Below are 23017 nucleotides of genomic sequence, written 5' to 3'. Positions count from 1 at the left end.
AGAACAAAAAATCTAAAAATTTATATGGAGACACAAAGACCCCGAATAGCCAAAGCAGTCTTGAGGGAAAAAAACGGAGCAGGAGGAATCAGACTCCCTGACTTCAGACTGTACTAGAAAGCTACAGTAATCGAGACAATATTGTACTGGCACAAAAACAGAAACATAGATCAATTGAACAGGATAGAAAGCCCAGAGATAAACCCACGCACCTATGGTCAACTAATCTATGACAAAGGAAGCAAGGATATACAATGGAGAAAAGACAGTCTCTTCAATAAGTGGTGCTGGGAAAACTGGACAGCTACATGTAAAAGAATGAAATTAGAACACTCCCTAACACCTTACACAAAAATAAACTCAAAATGGATTAGAGACCTAAATGTAAGACTGAACACTATAAAACTCTCAGAGGAAAACATAGGAAGAACACTCTTTGACATAAATCACAGCAAGATCTTTTTTGATCCATCTCCTAGAGTAATGGAAATAAAAACAAAAATAAACAAATGGGACCTAATGAAACTTCAAAGCTTTTGCACAGCAAAAGAAACCATAAACAAGATGAAAAGACAACCCTCAGAATGGGAGAAAATATTTGCAAGTATATCAACAGACAAATGATTAATCTTCAAAATATATATAAACAGCTCTTGCAGCTCAATATTACAAAAACAAACAACTGAATCCAAAAATGGGCAGAAGACCTAAACAGACATTTCTCCAAAGAAGAAATATAGATGGCCAAGAAGTACATGAAAAGCTGCTCAACATCACTAATTATTAGAGAAATGAAAATCAAAACTCAATGAGGTATCACCTCACACCAGTTAGAATGGGCATCATCAGAAAATCTGCAAACAACAAACGCTGGAGAGGGTGTGGAGAAACGGGAACCCTCTTGCTCTGTTGGTGAGAATGTAAATTGATACAGCCACTATGGAGAACAGTATGGAGGTTCCTTTAAAACCTAAAAATAGAATTACCATATGACCCAGTAATCCCACTACTGGGCATATACCCAGAGAAAATCATAATTCAAAAAGACACATGCACCCCAATGTTCATTGCAGCACTATTCACAATGGCCAGGTCATGGAAGCAACCTAAATGCCCATCGACAGACGAATGGATAAAGAAGATGTGGTACATATATACAATGGAATATTACTCAGCCATAAAAAGGAATGAAATTGGGTCATTTGTAGAGACGTGGATGGATCTAGAGCCTGTCATACAAAGTAAGTCAGAAAGAGAAAAACAAATATCGTACATTAACGCATGTATGTGGAACCTAGAAAAATGGTTCAGATGAGCCAGTCTGCAGGGCAGAAATAGAGACACAGATGTAGAGAACAAATGTATGGACACCAAGGGGGGAAAGTAGCAGGGGTGATGGGGGTAGTGGGATGAACTGGGAGATTGGGATTGACATGTATACACCAATATGTATAAAATAGATAACTAATAAGAACCTGCTGTATAAAAATAAAATAAAATTCAAAAATTAGAAAAAAATTGTGCAAGATATATGTTTTAGTTTTGAAATGCTTTGGAATACCACAGTAGACTAGGTGTTAACTAATTCTACTCTTCTCCCATTGTGGAAGTCCTTTTTACCACATTTGTAACAATGGTCAACTAACTTTTATGTGAATACCTGAATGAGTGTCAGTGAGCTCACTGTTTCATGAGGCGAATGGTTTCATTGTTGAACAACTCTAATTGGTACGGTTTTCCCTCACGTTTCATTCAAATCTCAGACCTTCTGGACTTTCCATTCACAGTTCGTTAGAGAAAAAAAGGAAGACTACTTCTTTCACAATGTTAGACCTCCAAATATTTGAGGATAGCTATTGTGTTCTTTTAAAGTTATCTCTTGGGTTTCCCTGGTGGCGCAGTGGTTGAGCGTCCGCCTGCCGATGCAGGGGACACGGGTTCGTGCCCCGGTCCGGGAAGATCCCACATGCCGCGGAGCGGCTGGGCTCGTGAGCCATGGCCTGTGAGCCTGCGCGTCCGGAGCCTGTGCTCCGCAACGGGAGAGGCCACAACAGTGAGAGGCCCGCGTACCGCAAAAAAAAAAAAAAAAAGAGGTTAAAGTTATCTCTTTTCCAGAGTAATCATCCCCTGTGAAGCTGGGCTGTCACTCGCCATTACTGTCAGATTTCCAATAGTTCAATACCCGGTCATCTTTCTGACATTACTCCAGTATATAACTGCAGCTCTTAATATGTCAGACTCTGAAATTTAACACAGATATGGAATGACAATATGGAATATGAAACAACTATGGCCTCTTTTGATTTTGATTTATACTTCTATTAATAACATCTAAACTTGCATAGATTTTTTAAAATATGCCTCAGTACATTATTGACTCATATTTGGCTGTGATCAATTCATCAATTAAACCCCCTCGGGTATTTTTTACACAGCTACTGTTGTACCCTATCTCATCTTCCCTTCTTCCCATTCTATATTTGCAAAGTTGACTTTCCTAAATATAAAACTTTGCTTTCCCTGTCAGTTTCATTTTATTAATTTCAGTTCACAATTCTACATTATTCAAGATCACTTGATTCATTTTGAATATTGAGTTTTGCGGTCTTCTGAATGTGCTTTTGCTCTAAGCTATGTGTCACCTAGAACTCTGATGAGTATATTTGATTTGTCTTCACATAGTCATGTGAAATACTGAGATGGAAAGTCGTGGAGTCAAGGGCAGAGTCCTCTGTCACATTACTGCACCTTGCCCAGACGGATATTTGATGGATTAATGAACATCCCTAGGGTCTACTATTTCAACCTTCTAGAACTCTACCAGTTGTGCTATCACCTGGACCGTACATCTCCATTTTCTCCTCAAGGACACCAGGAAGACTTTTCTAGTACTCCTTCTGAAATCCAAATTCTTGCTGGCTAGAGCAAGCTGTATGATCCCTCAGTTTAGTGATCACAGAACGATCTGAGTATTTACCTACATTTTTACTAATTCATTCTGGAACTTTGCTTGAAAGTAGGCATTCGATTCATCAAAAGGTAATTTCTAGAATCTGTTTTTCTCATTTGAAAATCAGGACAGCTCCTGCCCAATTTTAGACTGTTTTACCATCCTAGAATACAACTCACCTGGACGTGGAGAGTTGTATTCACTTGAGGCAGATTTCTTATTAAGTTTTCAGTTATTTAAAGATTTAATTTCCTCTAAAATATTTATTTTACCTTTTTAAATTTGTCAGCCTTCAGAGCTGGAAAACTGAGACACAGGAAGGTTAAATGACCTGGACAGGTTCATCATCCACTCAGTATAGAGAAGGGAGGGGCACCAAGGTCTCCTGACCCAGTCTGGGACTGTCCTCCACATCTCTCGTGAACTGATCTCTAAGCGGTAGGAGGAGGATGATCATGATCATGATCATTGAATATTTATTGAGTGCTTCCTATGTCCAAGTAAGAGTAGTTTATAGATGTTATCTTTTCAATGTATAGATAAGGAAACAAGCTCAGGGAGTCAAATAACATGCATAATGAACTTATATAGCTGAAAAATGCCAGAAATGGACTCAAACTAGTCTGATTCCAAAGATCATGTTCTTAACCGTTTCACTAAAAGGGTGTGAGTTCTTTTGGTGGAGTTATTCTAGCATGGAATCAGAATTTCAGAGGTTGAAGGAGCCTTAGAGGTAAGACCCCACCAAGAAATCTCCTTCAAAATTTAGTGTCAGGCAAAACAGATTCTTTTGAACAACTGCTGTTTCCTCCTTTCTGGTAACAAGAACTACGTAACTTCCCCAGTTTCTCTTTTAGTTCTTAGCTTCCTTCCACTTCTGCCATGTGAGGACACAGAGAGAAGTCTGCAGCAGAACCTGACCATGCTGGCAAGGGCCCTCATTTTAGTAGCTCTTCGTTATCCCCTCCAGGTAAGACCAGTAGTTTCCTTATCTCCCTCATTTTAATATTTTATGCAACTCTATTGTCATCCTTATACTGTCTTATAGTTATTTCTTTACAGTTTTGTCTTTACAGTTTTGTCTGCACCTAAAGGCTGAGAGCTCTGCTAGGATAGGATCATCTCATTCCTCTTTATACTCTGTGCCTGTTACACGTAGTTCCCATAAAATAATAAGTGTGTCTTTTTTTGGAAGCAAGCAACCAATCAGTCAAATAAAAAATTAAGAGATGTGATTTGTTCAAGATCCTCAAACTAAGTATTGGACGACTGAGCACTGAAGCTTCTATCTTCCAGTTTCCAAGCTCCTATTCTGGTGTTCTTTGCTGTAGTTCCTAAACACAGTTCTAACTGCCAAAAAGGCACCTAGGGAGTTCATTAAAACATAGATTACAGGACCCTTATTCTAGGAGTTCTATTTCCATAAGCCTGTTGTACAGTTTGGAAATTCATATTTTTAACAGGTTCCCCAGGTTTAGTAAACACCAAGTTTCACATTATACCATGCTGCCATTTCTTAGTACAAAGTAATGAATATCCTCAATTTGTTGATTTTCATTAGGTATTAGTTGCATTTGTGTCCAAGTTGATAATTTCAGGCATTTTGAAATGTGCTACAGATCTGATACAGATCCAAATTCACCATGAATTTAAGAGGAAGAATATAAACAATACACAGTAAAAAACAAAAATCTTTATATACTTCAGGAGAGAACTGTAACTGATGATATGCAAATCAAATAGCAGAGGAACTTTAAATTGCTTGTTTTTTTCTTATTTGTTTTGTTTTATACATCTTTTACTATGTAAAATACTTTCCTTGAATTCTGACCATCACCTAGGTCTAGCCACATGATTCTAAGATTACTAGAGAGAAAGTCTAGTTTTTTGAGACATGTATTTGTAGTTGAAGCCTAGGTCAGCTTTTGATTAAAACAAAATCTTGAGTAATAAGGACAACATAAAAACTATCATTTTAGATGAAGACATATCTAAAAACACTAATTTAAGAATTAAGGAAAACTACTAAGTTAATGACCATATTAACTGTAGGTACTTATAACTGGAAGCTTTATCTCCTAATATATAAAGTAGCCATAAAGTAGAGTCTATTTAAGACTCAGGTTTGGAAAGCAATGCTGTTAATAAAATAAGAAAACACACACACTTGTTGAGTTGAAATGGTGTAATTTAAAATGTAACAAAAGTTCTAAAGATTAAAAAAAGTTTTGGGCTTCCCTGGTGGCGCAGTGGTTGAGAGTCTGCCTGCCGATGCAGGGGACACGGGTTCGTGCCCCGGTCCAGGAAGATCCCACTGGCCGCAGAGCAGGTGGGCCCATGAGCCATGGTCACTGAGCCTGTGCATCCGGAGCCTGTGCTCCGCAGCGGGAGAGGCCACAGCAGTGAGAGGCCCGCGTACCGCGAAAAAAAAAAAAAAAAAAAGTTTAAAAAATAATTTCAATGGTTTAAAAAGTTAGTGATATTTACTGTTTAGAAATTGAAAATGTTAACTTAATTGTTTTTATTTTGATCAAACTGTTATAAATTAATTTCACTATCCTGAATCAGGCTATCAGGCTTCTTTCTTTCCTCCAACCCATCTTATTCCTGGACATGAGCCAGTGCCCAGATAGAGCTTAATATCATTCATTCATTAAAATTCATTTCATTATACCTGAAATAAACCACTGAAAGTTTTGTTTAATTGGAAGTTTTAAAATTCATACTTAATTTACAAAATAACATAATTAGGAAGGGTGTGAATATAAGCCTCAAATAAGTGAATGATCATAAATCAACCTATTATTTTCTTATCCTTTTATTATTCCTATCTAATCCAGTCAAACGCCTGCCTAAGGTGGTCTCTCCTTTTTATAAATTGCACTATGTAACTTACTTTGCCACAACAGCATTTATGTGAGTCCTCACAAGTCCCAGATATTGGTCAATCTGTGCCTACGAAGAGGAAGAAATCATGAGTACATCCAAGGTTCACAAGGTCAAAACTTAACATGAATGTTTGACACTACATAGAACTTACCTGGTGCTTAACATACACTACAGGTAGAGTAAACATTGAAACCACAGCTGGGATGAAAAACAAATATAGTATTAAAATTGAGAGTTGTCAGTAAGAATAAGCTTATAGATACATTTTTATATAGTCATGTGATATTATGACATTATTTGCAGTAGCCAGCATTCTAGCTAAAAGATGGCAGGACTAGTTCATAAGGAAAACAAAAATATGCTGAAGCCTTCATGGATATTAAGTCATTATTCCTGGAATGAAGGAATGACCTCCTAAGAAGAAAATGAACTTCTACACATAAATGCCATTGAAGCAGATATATATTTGAAGCCAAATAAAACCAGTTACAGTTGAAGAAAACTTCAGATTAAGAAATTCATTATTACTATGTAATATACATTATACTCTTTAACTGAACTATGATGGTCGGGGAAATGCTTTGGACTCAGAATCTGGCATTTGTTGCTAGGAATCCATCCAAGTAAGCTAATGGCTAACAGCCTAGGAAGCTTTATGCTCACAGAACGTGTGAGGGGAGACATAACATACTTGTCTGTCCTTACCCATGAGCAGCAGGGTCAAGCCATTGAAGAGAGCGCCAACGTAAGTCAGGAGCCACATCAGGACTGCAAACTAAAGAATGAAATGATGATCAGAGCTTCTAAAACCATCGTGACAGATAAGAGTCTCATTTCATTGACTTCTTTAGATTAAAACTTGAGGCAAACTACGTCATGGTTTCAATAGAAAATGTAAGAGCATTTAAAGCTCATCACAGAATTACTGAAAGAGGATCCTGTCTTTACTTCTCTCCGAACGCTTTGGATCTCTCTGTTGTAAGATTTGAAGGACTCAATGAAATAATAATCTAGGGCAGGGGTCAGCAAACTGGCCATTGCCTGTTTTTGTATGGGCCCACAAGTTAAGAATGGATTTTACATTTTGTAATAGTCAAAGAAAATCAAAACAGGAATAACATTTTGTGATATGTGAAAATGATATGAAATTCAATTTTCAGTATTCATAAACAATGTTTTATTAGCACACAGCCACAGTCATTCATTTACATATTGTCTTTGGCTGCTTTCCTGCTATAATGGCAAAGTTGAGTAGCTGCAACAAAGACTGTGTAGCCTGCAAAGCCTTAAATATTTACTATATGGCCCTTTATAGATAAGGTTTGCTGATCCCCATTCTAGCCCACAATTTTTACATTACAAACGTCAAGAGAAATGTCACCTTAAAAGCCCTACGGTAAGTAATTAAAATCGCCCTGCTATCTCTTTTTTAGTCGTTACCTGCCAAGACATTATTCCAGTAAAGCACCTTGAGGGTTAAGGCCTCATCACTCACTTTCCTTCTGCTCTTTCTTCCTCAGTTATGGAGCAGCCCACGGGAGACCCCTCCCTGGTGTGTACAAAGTGCTCTCGGGGAACGGGGAACTCAAAACATCCTTGCCTGGGCTCCCACCCCTCGGCTCATGGCCCTGTTGAATCATGATTGATTGACTTCGGTTTTACATGTAAGCCACGGGGTGGTCATAGCAGCTTGTTCAAAGAAACCTGATGAGTTCAATGATGGCACCAGGAATAACACCCAAGTGCCCAAAGTCCTCTACCCTCAGGGGTTCAGTCTCATAGCCCACATGTCTTATTATTAGCAGAGTCCAGCATTTCAAAGGAAAAGCATATATATTTTTTACATTCCCTAAACTAGATTTTTATTTTTAAAATAATTTTAGGAAATTGAGGAATTGAAAATGGTAAGGAGAAGCAACCTGGGATATTGTAAAAAGTACAGAACTAGAAGCTGTGTGACCTGGGTTTGATCCCAGCTCTATCAGTGACTCACTTGGCAACCTCAGGCAAGTATCTTAATCTCTCTGAACCATAGTTCCAGCATCTGTAAAATGAGGGGATTAGACTGGATGAGCTCCATGGTACTGTACAGCTGGAGATTTGCTGACTCTAGAATATAATTAGCACTTGTTATTTTATTCTCCATTGTGTCGCAGTTTATAATGTTACACCGTTAGGGAAAATAAAACCAAGACCGTCAAACGGAACGTCTTAAGCAATCGTACTTTTAAGGAATCCACCAGGTCCTGGACAAGGAAGAGCCTTCTCAGTTCTTTAAGCGTGTTGTTCACATAGAATTGCAGGCAGTCTGTGTACTTCTGAATCTGCTCCTGAGACAGCGTGATCTCAAGCTCCAAGTAGGCCCTGTCAACAAAGGACCCCCACAGAGAACTCCATCAAAGGGAATCCTGAAACAGCGAAGTTTTCCTTTTCCAACCCTGAGGATAACAGCCCGGTCATCCTGAAGGATTCATGCCAGCCAGAAGGCTACAGGGCACCACACACACACACAGCCGGTGCATTGGGGAACACAGGAATCACGGCACTTAGTGGGGCACTCTGACTGCTTCTGTCTCCCATAGGCAACATTACAGTGTGAGCTGATAATTCAGAGCAACTGGCTGAGAACAGAGAAAAGTCAATCCAAACCAGCTCATTTGCTGAATTCTCTGTATATCTCTGGCCCACCAGGCAATTGTGAAAGTCTTCCTTTCTTCTTGGCTGCATGAAGATGAATTGTCTTTTTAAATAACTGAGATATCTGAAAATCCTAGCTGCCAATTACTATCTGTCATCAAAACTCTAAGATTTCATATTTAAATTCTGGAAAGTACTTTCAGGTTTTATCTAGAGAACTCTGAAAATGCAAGGAGCTGCACCATATTAAAATGCTCACTGGTTCTAGTAAGAATGGTATTTTTAGTAATTGCATTTTCCATTTGTTCAAATGGTTAATTTGAACTCTTGGGTAGATAAACTCTTCAAGTATATAAAAATCAATCCATCCTCCTGCTTTGGCCATTTCCCCCCTTCCCCAGGCCCATCCTCTCTCTCTCCTTCCCCCACTCTACGATGTTGTCTATTTTGAGGATATTTCTAGAGTTTTTAAAGTGCTCACCTAACTCTGAGGATTGAGAAGAAAAGAGTAAAACAGAATTTGGCTTGAGTTTTAGAGAATTTATGTTTATATGCTTGGCTTTTTAGAAAAAAATAGAAAAACTGATTTGTCTAGATAATATGTTTTGATTCAAAATGTACTGAGTTATATATTCCTTTTGCTGATAAAAACAATTCAGCCAAAGGGGTGTTTTACATTTTAAATGTCTCCTAATGGAAGATAAAGTAGTTGAGCTAATTACAGTTGGACTCTTGGTCCTACAACTGGGTAGTTACAGAAGAAATAAGAGAAGTGAGAGATGAGTTCTCAGTGTAACTTGACAGGCTTGGATCCAAGAACATGGCAGAAACCAGCCTCTCTCAGATGGCTAAGGATAGGGGCTGGGGCAGGGCAGGACTCTAACAGTGTGGATACTGGTCACAGGCTAGGGTCACTGAAGTAGGCATAGTGTTCATCCTGGTAAAATAACACTCCACTTCTCCATTCTTCCCACTTTTGGGATGGGAACATGTGTAACCAAGTTATGGCCCAGAAAACCCATTAACTCTGCATTAGAAGAAGGCCAAATACATCCCAAGGGTGAGAAAGATCAGACTGTAACTATGTTTGACACTGAGGCCAGGAACCAGAGGCTGGGAAGAGAAGTCTGAAACATGGCATTTTCCCTTTTGTCAACAAGGCCCCATAACACAGGAGTCTTTTCCCTCTTTTAAGAGCCTGGTGCCCTGACACCTTGATTCAGCTGACTGGTGAGGGTGAGCCAGGAAGGATTCAGAGGCATCCCCAGTGAATTACTGGGGCTGGCTCAGAAGCCATCATGCAGCAGTATCTACAGGTCTCATTCGGGATGCAGAAATATCCGTCAGTTCCAGGAGGTGAGGACACCTGTAGTGGGGCCTGCACTCTGGGGCCAGCACCAGGTGAGGGGGTGACTCTGACAGTCAGTGCTAAAATACCTGGGGCTTACAAGCTATACTCACAACTAAATTGGGGTGGAGTTAGGGAGCATGCAGCTGGAAGTGCTAACATCTCCCTCTGCCACATTTCATATATCCTCTTAATACACTGCCTTAAAAAAATCCTCCTCTTCAGTGTTCATTCTAGTAAGACTTCCCCTGTATAAAAATATGGAAGAGGGTGCATAATACTGTTCACGAACCTTGCATCCCTCAGAAGTTTGGCCCTTTGATTTTAAACTTCTGGAAAGAGCAGAGAAATAAAAATCCAAACACTCCAGTCCTGGCTCTGTGCTATTTACTGCCATGTGACTTTGGGCAAGTCACTTTACTTCTTAGAACCTCTGTTTTTCCATCTGTGAATAGGGATTATAATGTTCTGCCTTCTTCAGAGAGTTGGGAGGAATAATTGTTGAAACACTTCAAACTATAAAACATTGTATACATATAATGAATTATGATTATTATTAGTAATAATATAAAATTAATATTAAATATAAATTTAATGTTTTCACATTTCATAAATTAACACACAAGAATTTATATTATATAAATTATATAAATTTAAATTAAAGATAAATATTTAATATTTAATTAGTAGTAATAAATCAGTAAAGGTTAGAATAGAGATAAATGAGTTTGTTTTAGAAATTTAACAGAAACATTAGGTATTAAAAGAGAGAGAGCATTAAAGGAGACTCTATGAGGCCTGTTAGGTGTCAGAGAAGCACAACCCATAGTGCACAGGAGCTGAAATAGAGGCAGACGAAAGAGCCACGTGAGAGGTGGGGCAAGGGCTGGTCTGGTGGGGGCACTCACTTGAAAGGGTGACCCTCGTCGGTTTTCTGCACAGCTTGTAAAACAGACTTGTAGATGCGGAAACTGATGGTGGCTGAGAGCGCAGCAAGGGCCAGGTAGGCCACGACACTCACAACGCTGAACTGGGTCAGGGAGAAGAGTAGCAGCAGGAAGCTCCCAAACACTATCCCCGTCTGCTTGATGTCCCTCCAGTACAGCAGGTCAATAGCTGTAGGGAGGAGACACACATAACACACACCAGTTAACACTGGCAGTACCACTGGGGGAGCTGTTGCAGCCCCTTCTGCAAAGCCACAGTTGCTACAGGTTCTCACCAGCTTTTGGATTCCTAAACACAGATGAACAGACACAGCGCTATTCCCAGAGCACTTACTGTCATCCCATTTTGCTTTGGAAGAATCTTTTCTATCCCTGAGGTCAATCAGTAAATTCACAGATAAGAATAGGCTGTTGAACCTCCAGTGACAATATCTCTCTGAGTGAATCTCAGTGGGCTACATCTGTACAGTGGCCTTAATTATGTGACTTTGAAACAAGATTGAAAATTCAGAGGACTCTGTGAAGTACCTGTTTGCTTCTTTTGGATGGCATTGATTGTACGCATCTTGATGCCCTGCTTACAATTCAGTGTCTCAATGGTGGCCCGTAGATGAGCACATCAGTCGTACACATGGCCCTGCTGCTGACAAGGGGCAGCAACAAGGAAAACAGAGGTTCTGGAGAAGTGGAACCTTCAGAAGCATGGCAGCAGGTCTGGGAGACCCCAGCTAATGCCAAAGGCTTCTGAATAGAGATATGGTCTGCCTCTAAAATGTGTAAAACTGGAGGGTTAGTAGCTTTCTCAAGAATACCTGGAATTTGGATTAAACCATTTTGTAATCATATGATTTGTTCACTTACATTCTTGTGACTTAAAAAATCTGGAATCCAAGCTTTAAAATCTACATCACACCTATCATTCAGTTATTTGCCTCTTTCAACTCAGAAACAAAAAATTAAATTCAAAAGAATAAAGCCATGGTGCTTCAAATATGATACAAAATGGAAATATTTTAAATATTCCAGTCACTAGATTATGAAAAAAGCATAGAAGACTTGTTGAAGAATGTATGCAAATTTATTCTTCAATTAGGCAAGTAACAAATGGTTTCTTTCTTTTCAGGCAGAGAAGAGTAATCTTTGGGAAGACATGACACAAGAAACCCCTGGGCCCCTGAGGGTAGATGACAGAAGTGGGAGAAGAAGGGATCTCCACAGAAGCCTTGCTCCCCCCTGGGTGTGAGTGGCTCTGGAGACAACAAATTGAGGTAAGCCTAGGCCTAAGTCTAGACCAGCAGGCCTAAAGGCCCCTGTGGGCTAGGAGCCTCTTAGTATTTATTCTGTTAAGTGTAGGGGAGTGGGGAAGGAGAATAAAAAGGAGACTAAAACATCACCATCACCTGCAGTGTTACCTCTTCCACATTTGCTCATTTATTCAGTATTTATTGAGCAAGTACTAAGTGCCATGCTTTGTGCTAAGTGCCAGGTATATCAAAATAAATGAACTGTTTAAAAAAGAAAACATATGTAAATAAATAAATTGTAATCTTCTGTTTTATGATGCCCACAGATTCCCATGGCAGACACGTTTAGAAATAAACACATTATAAGACAGCATGATCTGTGCTATGGGGGTACACAGTGCTAGGGATGGTAGGCTTACCCATCTGAGATGATGTAAAGGGGCACGGAGACACTGCAAGTAGTTTTCAGGCAAAGAGGAGACAGAATTTACTATGTTCAAGTGAATCCCCACTTAACAAATTGCATAACACCTGTTAAAAATGATGTGGCCTCTAGAAAAAACCTTCTGAATCTTTGGACCCCTGTTCAAAAAGCCCAAGAATGGCAGGCACAGGTAGGGGCTTCACTAGAAGAAGCTGTGGGCATAGAACATTAACTGTTAACTAAGTAACGTTAGTTTGGTGTAGGGTAATTACACAACAGGTCTTTCAATCAACTTGATAAAATTGCTGGAGGTTTCTAATTGGGAAGTCAACAAAAGTTGTATCTTAAAACATCAATGGATGTTGATTCTGGGTACTTTGTGACATGATTCTCTACTTACAGATTCTGAAATGTTCAAAGCACTTTCAGATATTAGTTCATTTAAACCTCACAATAAACTCCATTACACAGGTGTATAACAGGCAAGGAAACTAGAAGTTAAGAAACTCGCATACTGACTATTTAATAGGAGAAACAAGATCAAACCCTAAGTGTGATGTTTTCAAAAAATGTTGCCGGGCTTCCCTGGTGGCACAGTGGTTGAGAGTCCACCTGCCGATACAGGGGACACGGGTTCGTACCCCGGTCCAGGAAGATCCCACATGCCGCGGAGCAGCTGGGCCCGTGAGCCATGGCTGCTGAGCCTGCGCGTCCGGAGCCCATGCTCTGCAACGGGAGAGGCCACAACAGTGAGAGGCCCGCGTACCGCAAAAACAAAAAAAAAACAAAAAAAAACCCAGTTGCCTCTCCCATGTTATGTGGTTGAATGTTAACTGTCCCCCAAAGTATGCAAAATTAATTTGGGGCAACTTGATTATATTTCAATCTGCTTCCAGAGCTAGATATTTATAGTGATTTTTTTTTTGGTAAGGGCAATCAAGTCATTATCAACAGTAAACAGTTATTGGTCATCTGTTTATTTAGTAAACACAGGAATGAAGAGGTCATAACATTTTGTTCCTGCTTTTATGTTAACTTAAGATCTAGATGGGAAGACTGAACATTTTTTTTTTTTTAATGCTGCATCAATGCCAATATACCTTGTGTTGTCAGAGGTGGCAAAAGTTGAGTTCAAAGAAGGGACAGTACTGGAATTGATGAAAGAGGTTGTGGGATGGTTTGAGAATGTGGCTAACAATTTGTTAAGGAGATGGGGTGGATACAGGGAAATATTATGAAGGATTAGTTGACAAGAATGGTGACTAATTAGCTGTGGGAGAAAGGAGGAAGAACTAATTAAGGGTGAAAGCAACATTTCAAAGCTGGGTGACAGAGTGATTAATATCACTGACAAAAATAGGAAATCTGAGGGAGAACTGGTTTGGGAAAAAGCTAACACTTGTTTTTATACCTCCAGGTTCTGCTGTGATGACATCAAGCAGGGCATCTTGACACAGCCTGGGGCAGAGATGGGACAGGGATCACAAATGAGATGTAACTGACAATTACACACAATACTTATTAATTTTTTAGAGGCTTGGAAATAAAATGATTTCTTTTTATAGGCTTTGTCACAGTAGCCCTGAGTTAAAACGGACAGTAATATCCATGTGATATTCAGATGGATATGTACAGTAAAGAATTGGAAGTGCAGGAATGGCATTTAGCTAAGAGGGTTGAATATTTACATTTGGGTGTATTCTGAGTAGAAATGATGATTGAAGCCATGAAAGTAGAGAAAACCTCCAAGAGAGGAGAAACTAACAGATGTAATAAGGGATGAACCATAGTTAAGGATTCAAAGGATTGAGTAAAGCTGTAAAAGGAGTCCCGTCTGGGTATTAGAAAGGGTCCCACAAGAGTGTTGGTTAGGGCAGTCAAGAAGAAGGAAACTTCCAGAAGAAAGGGGTTGGCAGTAAAGAAGAAGGAACCTTTCAGAAGGGGTAGGCTACAGCGTGGAATGCGGTAGATGCAATGAGGGAAATGAGAAAGGACCACTGGTTTTGAAGACTGGGGAGTCACTCAGAACTGGGGGGAGAGTGGTGTTAGGTGCTGGTGAGGATGGAAGCCCTACTGTAAAGGTTTGGGTCAGTGGTGGGAAGTTCAAAGTAATAAAGAAGATGGAAAAGAAAATGGTAGTTTTGGGAGTAGCAACAAGCAAATCTTAAGGTTGAGCAAACCTGGGAATGTTAGTGAAAAGGGAGGAGTGAAGATCCCCGAAAAGAGAAGATATTTGTTTGAGCAAAGTCTCAGAGAAGGTGGGGAAGGATGGGATCAGTCACAGCTCTTTCTTTTCAAAGAAGGAAAAAGAATGACAGGGTGGGGAAGGATGGAGAAACATTTCGTCAAAGTATTGGTGTGGCTACAGATATATGTTGAGGTGGATAGGGTATAATATCAAGTGGCTCGGGGTAGATTTATTCAAGTTTTCCCTGGAAAATGAGTCATGAGGTCCCCCTGAGACTGAGGAGAATAGGAGTAGAGCTTGAAGAGATTAGGAGAGGTCCAGACCTGCGCTGTTCAATATAGTAGTGATGAGTCACAGTAGCTACTGAGCACTTGCAATGTGGCTAGTCTCAATTAAAACATATTGCAAGTGTAAAGTACATGTCAGATTTCAGACTTAGTACAAAAAAGGACGTAAAAAAGTATCTCATTAATGCTTTTTATATTGATTTTCTGTTGTTGAAAGGCTAATACTCTAGATATGCTGGATTAAATACAGTGTATTATCAAAAGTAATTCTACCTGTTTCTTTTTACTTATTTTTTTAAATGAATTTATTTATTTATTTATTTTTGGCTGCATTGGGTCTTTGTTGCTGTGCGTGGGCTTCTCTCTAGTTGCGGCAAGCGGGGGTTACTCTTTGTTGTGGTGCTTGGGCTGCTTGTTGCGCTGGCTTCTCTTGTTGCGAAGCACAGGCTCTAGGTACACGCGCTTCAGTAGTTGTGGCACGCGGGCTCAGTAGTTGTGGCTCTTGGGCTCTAGAGCGCAGGCTCAGTAGTTGCGGCGCACGGGCTTAGTTGCTCCGCGGCATGTGGTATCTTCCCGGACCAGGGCTCAAACCCATGTCTCCTGCATTGGCAGGCGGATTCTTAACCACTGCGCCACCAGGGAAGCCCTCTTTTTACTTTTTAATGTGACCACTAGAAAATTTTTAATTACATATGTGGTTCACATTATATTTCTATTGGACAGCGCTGATCTAGAAAAATACAGTAGGACTCAAAAAGAAATTAATAAAAGGGCTTCCAGGAAGTAAAGAGGATTGGTTAAAGTCAAGGATCTCTGTGGATCCAATCAACAGGGTTAGAGGTTGGGCGTTCTGATCTGTGGATTGTGGGGCTGGCCCAGATTTGTGAACTGGCATGGTTAGAGGAGTCAAAGATCCAAAAGGACAGAATTGAAATGAACAACCTTGGGCTCAGGCTGGGAATGACAAGCAGTGAAGACCTTTGGGAACTAACGCATTGGGAGAATGGCAAGGGCTGTGTGTGGCCCGAGTGCCGGCAAACAGCCTGAAGCCCTGATGATTCAGTGGGAAGGGTAGGAAGTGATGAAGTGTGATCACAGAAGAGAGTTTCTGTGTTCCCAAGCTGCTGTATAAATGCTGATTTTTCACATTTTAATTTTGCTTAGAGTGATGTAAACTTGTGTAGGAAGCTTTATAGTATCTGGTCCAGAAAAATGGGTATTTGAATAAAGCTTCCTTAGAATCCAAGTAAAAACATAAGTATCTCTGTAACTGCGGCAAATTATCACAAGTAGCCTTTGGATACAGCAGTAGATAGCTTGTCTCTTTCAATATCCTCCTAATACAGGAAGGCTAGGTGAGAGTTTAAACAGCTGAGTACACATTCACTAAGCATACTCACTGGGACAGGTAAATTACTGTATTGCTTTGCCAATTATAAAAATTAAATTACTTTGCTAAAAACCAAGGAGCAATGCAATGAAATGGGAGATCCGTATGTTCTATCAATCTAATAAATAGACTGGGCTTGCTGAGCTCATCCTTGTCCCCAAACCACATGTGGGAGCACACTCTGCAGCCTGCCTGGGGCTGACTTAGCGGGGTGCACTGGCAAGATTTGGCAGATTTGAAGAATCCTAATCTCAAATGCTGAAATCAGTGCTACTCTTATTTCCATAATCCAGGCAAGAATAGAATAAAATAGAAGAGGTGATCCAAGGTTTGAATTAATACCTAAATGGAAATAAAATTCAATGTCAAGTTTCTAGAAAGAAAGCCCTTTGCTGCAGTCTAAAGTTTTTTGGATTGGGACATTATTTTAAATGTATTGAATTAAATGATCCAATAGTGACTCTAGCATTCAGAAAGTATACCAAAAATGTATGAATTGAAAAGACAGTGGTGCAGCTATTCATATTTTATTTATAAGGCAAAATGTGGGTAATATATAAAATGGCAATAAATTGTGCACAATTATCTACATTACTGCACCATATTCTTAAATGTATTTATTTATATTTCATCTTGGTCCAAAAAAGATTTCAGGCAGCATTGCACCACTTGCTATGTGACAAATTAATGCTACTTTTTCAAAGGCCAAGTCAGAAAAGAAAATGTGTGAAATTCCTGTTCACAAATGATACCAGCATTTCATCAAAAGAAGTGCTGAAAAATGATATGCTTTGACTTTTATGTTTACTTTTCAGCAAGCCTCCAATAATTTACTACCTTGTGAAAAGGATTACAAGGCTAGAAAACCCTCAGTTCTTTACAACTCAGTGTCTAAAGCAGTGATAGAAAAGTCCATTACTCTGATTTTTGTTAGGCAAATAAAATATCAGTACAAAAAGTTAACAATAATAGTAGTAACTTTTTCTACTTTATTCCCTCATTTTGCCATCAAACTAGAGAAACATAATGGAAATATATGTAATAAAATACTTTAAACATACAGAGAGACCTTCAAAGATGACATGTTCTGGTCAACTAATCCATAAGTTTCATTTGCCATGAAACAGTCTCCTACATAAGGTAAAAATTTAAAAGGTAATCCAGGAGCCCTGAGCCCAGAGAGGAAATTGCTAGAAGGCACTTTTGTAGATAAGACTCTTGCAGTGATTCCATTTTCTAGGTCCTTCCTTCACATATTTTAAATGCAGCCCATCTGACTGTCAAGAGAAAAATGCCAACATTATTTTCTAGACGGTTAAGCAATTCTGTGGATGTTCTGAAAGGGAATATATGTTAAGCCTGGTGCTCTGTGTAGAGAGTAAAAGAGCACAGCATTTAACCCACACAGACGATCTTCTACTCTAATCAGCTTTGGCAGAACAATGAGAAATGGAGGATTTTATTGCCAAAGCCACGGCTAGCAACAATCTCTGGGACTTTTATTCCGTGGGAGACAAAAGCAAACATGTTCTTCTAATGACTACCCTTCAGATTAGACTGATGGCATAAACTACGTTTATACTCATGAAGGATTTACCATTTTCCTGGGTTTAACAGCTGAATGTGATTCCTGTTTGCTAGTTCTAACTACTAGGACCATATTCCATGCTGTGAAATTAACACAATGACGCTTAAGCCATTGTCACCTTGGTAGAGTAGGCCTGGCCAGGAAATGAACCAGTAAGGCCCAGTATTTAAGACTGGGTGGTCAGCCTCTCCTGCTAAACCTCCAGCAAATAGGCTCGTTTAGGATTAAAGGAAGACACGGCCATATGGAGAGAAAGACAGGCTTTGGGCACATGGTAGTTGAGGGAGGCACATAGAAAGATTTTCAAGGTATTGAATAATGAATGTCTTTGTGTGCTTTTTCTTTCTTCAATAAGCTTTCTGACTGGATCAAAATACAAAACTGTTCATTGGTTGGTTTGTATGTCATAATTAGCCACAAAATCTTAAGTCTGGGCCATACCTTCTTAAAAATCCATCATTGTATTGGAATAGAAGGTAGACTGCTGTTGGTTCTCTCGTTTTTAAAGAATATATTTTAAAATTTTGACAAAGACCATAATGGCTAAAATATTTCTTGAACTAAAAAGATATATAAGACGAGGAAAAGGAATAATCTCTCACGGTAACTTCGTTCTGTTCAATAAAATATTATGTCCTTCCTGACCCTTATTATCACTAGATTTGATCTGCAGTTTGGTGAAATGATTCTGAAGGCAGGAGATAAAATATGACTACATGTGAAGTATGCCCATTGTGAAATGGGTGTAACTGCAATAAATTCTAAACATAAAAACCTATTACATTTGTATTTTTTCTTTTTTTCTTTTGATTTTTTTATTTTTGTCTGTGTTTTTTTTTAAACTTCTTTATTGGAGTATAATTGCTTCACAATGTTGTGTTAGTTTCTGCTGTATAACAAAGGGAATGTATCAGCTGTATGTGTACATATATCCCCATATCCCCTCCTTGTTGCTGTCCCTCCCACCCTCCTTATCCCACCCTCCCTATCCCACCCCTCTAGGTGGTCACAAAGCACCGAGCTGATCTCCGTGTGCTATGGAGCCGCTTACCACTAGCCGTCTATTTTATATTTGGTAGCTTATATATATCAGTGCTACTCTCTCACTTCATCCCAGCTTACCCTTCCCCCTCCCCGTGTTCTCAAGTCCATTCTCTACTTTTCATTTGTTCAACATTGAACAACATTGTTCACCAGTTTGGGCAAAGAACTTGTAAGTAATGCTTGAATTATTTCCCCCCTTTGGCAACACAAGAAATAAGGAAGAATTTAAGGATTTTATCTTGTGAAACGGTAAGATAATTGCTCAGATTTAAGTTTATAGCTCAAACATACTTGGGGGAAATAGTACTCTATACTTCTAAGTTCTAAAACTCCTAACAATTTTATTTTCTTATTTGAAATATATGCTATAAATTTAGAATACAATGATAACGATCAAGGTTTTAATGTAGTTAGTATTATCTATCACATAGGCAGAAGATGGCTTTTAAAGAATTATTAATGTCACATTCTTAGCTTTCAAATTGTGAGCTTAATTGTAAGGTAGTCATGTTTCTTTTAATGGCTGTGTGTACTTTCATAAGAACTGAAAAGGTGACAATATGTAAATATTAATACATGGTCAAATATGCACGCCACTTAGGACATCAGGTTGAGAAGGATGGGAAATTTGGTGGTGATGTAAATTTAATTAGCTTTCATTAGATTTTAGAATTCTATTTTAAGTGAACTTAAAATAGATCAATTCACAGATTCTGTTCCTGAATTTATTAATTATTCTAAAGAGGAAAAACAATTGAGTAAAGAATATAATTTCAAATACTATAAGAAGAAAGTGGGAGGGAGGTAAGGCATCATTTTAAAAATGATGAAGAAGGAAGGGCCTGCAGAAGACAGAAGATTTCATCCAACCCCTATTGATGTATGGTACTCATAATTAACGCTTTTGTGATGGCATATCAGGAATATTATTGGTTTTAATGAAAGAAATATTAGTTCATGGAACTATGAGAAAAACCATAGATTTGAAGATGTGGATTTAGCATGGCATTTCTGTCAATCTTTCTCATCCATGGTGGCTCTTCCTTTAAAAAAAAAAAAAAGGGCTTCCCTGGTGGCGCAGTGGTTGAGAGTCCGCCTGCCGATGCGAGGGACGTGGGTTCGTGCCCCGGTCCAGGAGGATTCCACGTGCCACGGAGCGGCTGGGCCTGCGCGTTTGGAGCCTGTGCTCCGCAGCGGGAGAGGCCACAGCAGTGAGAGGCCCACGTACCGCAAAAAAAAAAAAAAAAAAAGACACTGCAGAGAGTCCATCTGTACAGTCTAAAACCACAACATGTAATAAAAAATGATTCTAACCTATTGATATTTATCATAGTCTTTTTCTTAATTTTAGTAAGGAATAGCTCGTAATGTAAAGAAACATATATATTTGAAGTTCAGCAATTCTTTCATGTCAGTTTCTCCCATTAAATTATTTTAAATACTTTTTGAGATATGTACAATCTTGTTTAATAAAAGCTGTTTTTGTTCCCTACCTAGTTCTACAGATTCATTTTATATGGTATACAGATATTGGAAGATATTCAGCAAATACTAACATTAATTAACTCTAGGTGGTAGGACTTTGGGTGATTTGTGGCTTTCATTTGAAACTCTTTGTAGAAATGGAAATTTTCATAATGTGCATGTATTATTTTTAGAAAACAAGTAAGGCCATTATTCTACTCCCAAATTTTGAAATATTCCATTATAAAGATTCTCTTGAAAATGAAAATACATTGTGAAAAAGGAGAATTTTATTTTTCAATGGAGTAATACCTACGTACGTTTGGTATATTATCTGTACAATGAGAATTTTGTTTCGTTAAAAAAAAAATCCCTAGATCCTCAGCTAAGCCAGTTTTCCCATCAGACCTCATTACAATCTGCAGAGAGGGAGTTTGTAAATGCAATTATTTATGCTGTAATGTTTGCACAAGTATTCTAATAATACTGAATCCAAGTAAAATGCTGTTTTTGATAAAAGGTGGGATTGGTCTGCCTTTATGTCTGTGTGATAAACTGTCTTTATTAAATGCCATTTTCAAAATACAAGCATTTCTTTCAATTCCTGTGGCTACAACAGACATTTCTTCTGTGTATTTGGGGAGGCTTGGCCATTTTGAACTAGCACCTTTGAGAACAGACTACCCTCAAGAGTGTTTCCACAGAGAACTGTAGGCCAGCATAAAATTTTCAAAATATTTTATTTTCTAACAAAATCAGAAACATGTAAGATTATATTCCTGGAAAGTGTTTCACCCTTCACTATTTTACAGGCATGGGAACCTGTAAGTACAAAATGCTGCCACGTGCAGTAAAGTGGGAGCTGACCACTAGCCTCAGCCCCCCACATTGCCAAGTGTCCTGCCCATGAACTTGTCACGTACAGCGATATCTGGAAAACAGCAATCTTTGGAGCACAAGTGAAATGATATGGATAAGTGGTTCTAGTCAAACTTTGTTCCCCTGCCTTAGTACCATTTGGATTCAGGTAGTATAGTAAAGTGGTTAAAAGTGTAGGTTTGGGGATCAGACTGCTCTGCGTTTGGGACCCACCTAAGTCTTAGGGCAAATTACTGGCCATCTCAGCCTTAAAATCCTCAGTTTCGTCCTCTATAAAATGAGAGTAACACAATAATCTCAGGAAGATATGAGATTAAGATATGTAACAAGAGTTTAGGACAATGACCAACACATGGATAATACTGATGGAGAATTTTTTTTTTTTTGCGGTACGCGGGCCTCTCACTGTTGTGGCCTCTCCCGTTGTGGAGCACAGGCTCCGGACACGCAGGCTCAGCGGCCACGGCCCACGGGCCCATCCGCTCCGTGGCGTGTGGGATCTTCCCGGACCGGGGCACAAACCCGTGTCCCCTGCATTGGCAGGCGGACTCTCAACCACTGTGCCACCAGGGAAGCCCTGATGGAGAATTTTTAATGATGAGTTGATGATAGGGATGATGACAACAATGGCATAAATTGGTCAAGATCACTGCCTCAACTGCTCAATTTTGCTTTGTCTTTAAAGAGGTAACCTGTGTGAAAATATCTTTGAAGGTGAAAGGAGAGTTCACTTTCTGTAACTCAGCATTAGTGAAAGAAGTAGTGAGCGTTGAGATAGGAAGAGTTCTGGATTCGCGGCCAGAGTCACCTTTTCATTACTCAACTTGCCACTTATCGAAAAATTCTGGGCAAGTCACTTAACCTCTTTGAGCCTCATGTTGTTCAAGAGTAAACTGAAAAGCTCAAATGAGAAGATGTTTGGCAAAATGAAAAGTATGTAAATGTGACGGGTTATTAACACCCCCCATTACCTAGATAATTCACATTTTTAGAAAAACCATTGAGGAAGAAGCCATCTACTTCGGAGGCAGATGGTAAAACAGCAAGAATCAAGGGGCTCTGGGGTCAGACAGCCCTAGGCTTGAATCCAGCCTCTGGCATCACCAGCTGTGTGCCTTGGCAGAAGCCTCAGTTCATCACCTGTAAAATGGGATAATAAAACAACTCACACATCATAGGATTCATGAAGATTAAATGCAATGATGCGAGTAAATCACTCAGTAAAAGTGCCCAATAAATGTCAATATTTAATAATAATAATAGTAATCTGAAGATTGCCACGTTTTATTAGCTTATTGTCTTATTTCATCTTCACTGAGTAGATTGGGCTTTGGTTTATTAACCAATTGGGTATGAGTATCATTTTTTTAAACTGGGAACAGAATGTGTGTAATGTAGTATAATGTGGACTTTAGTCTCTCTTTAAACATTCTTTTCTACAGCTAAAATCATATATATTAGTAAAATAAATATAAGGTTCCTTTTGCATGTATACTACAGTTTTTAGGATGCATTGTATTAGTTTCAGTACAGTCTTCATGACATATCCAATGGGCTGCAAATTTCTCCATGGAACTGTTTAACATGGAGAAAACAGAAACTCACTTTTATTCCCTTTTCCAAGCAAAACTTTCACTTCTTAATACCTTCAGAGGACATTATCAACAATGTTAATACTTACTTCTTTTAACTGCATTCACAGCTGCTCCTTGATCACACCCATTTCATCCTTTGTATA

At 39.0% G+C, this 23017-nt stretch overlaps 1 protein-coding gene and 1 long non-coding RNA gene across 3 annotated transcripts in view; one reads left to right on the top strand and one right to left on the bottom strand.

Annotated features, from left to right (window-relative positions):
- RTN1 (reticulon 1) overlaps positions 1-23017 on the bottom strand; it is a 239708-nt gene that overhangs the window by 7710 nt on the left and 208981 nt on the right. For both annotated transcript variants that reach the window (XM_019924290.3, XM_073799923.1), the window contains 5 exons: positions 10733-10940; positions 8065-8203; positions 6545-6614; positions 5991-6037; positions 5847-5905 (listed from right to left, as the gene is read on the bottom strand). In XM_019924290.3, the coding sequence (XP_019779849.1) occupies positions 5847-5905; positions 5991-6037; positions 6545-6614; positions 8065-8203; positions 10733-10940 (523 nt within the window). The remainder of the gene's footprint in view (positions 1-5846; positions 5906-5990; positions 6038-6544; positions 6615-8064; positions 8204-10732; positions 10941-23017) is intronic.
- Positions 11906-14001, top strand: LOC109548133 (uncharacterized). Its single transcript, XR_004525443.2, has 2 exons — positions 11906-12039; positions 13857-14001. It is a non-coding gene; the product is annotated as an uncharacterized lncRNA (long non-coding RNA).

Source organism: Tursiops truncatus, chromosome 2, assembly GCF_011762595.2.
Source record: "Tursiops truncatus isolate mTurTru1 chromosome 2, mTurTru1.mat.Y, whole genome shotgun sequence".
Classification (NCBI taxonomy): Eukaryota; Metazoa; Chordata; class Mammalia; order Artiodactyla; family Delphinidae; genus Tursiops; species Tursiops truncatus.
The sequence above is the reverse complement of the archived record's forward strand: the minus strand, read 5'-3'. Positions and strand labels throughout refer to the sequence as shown.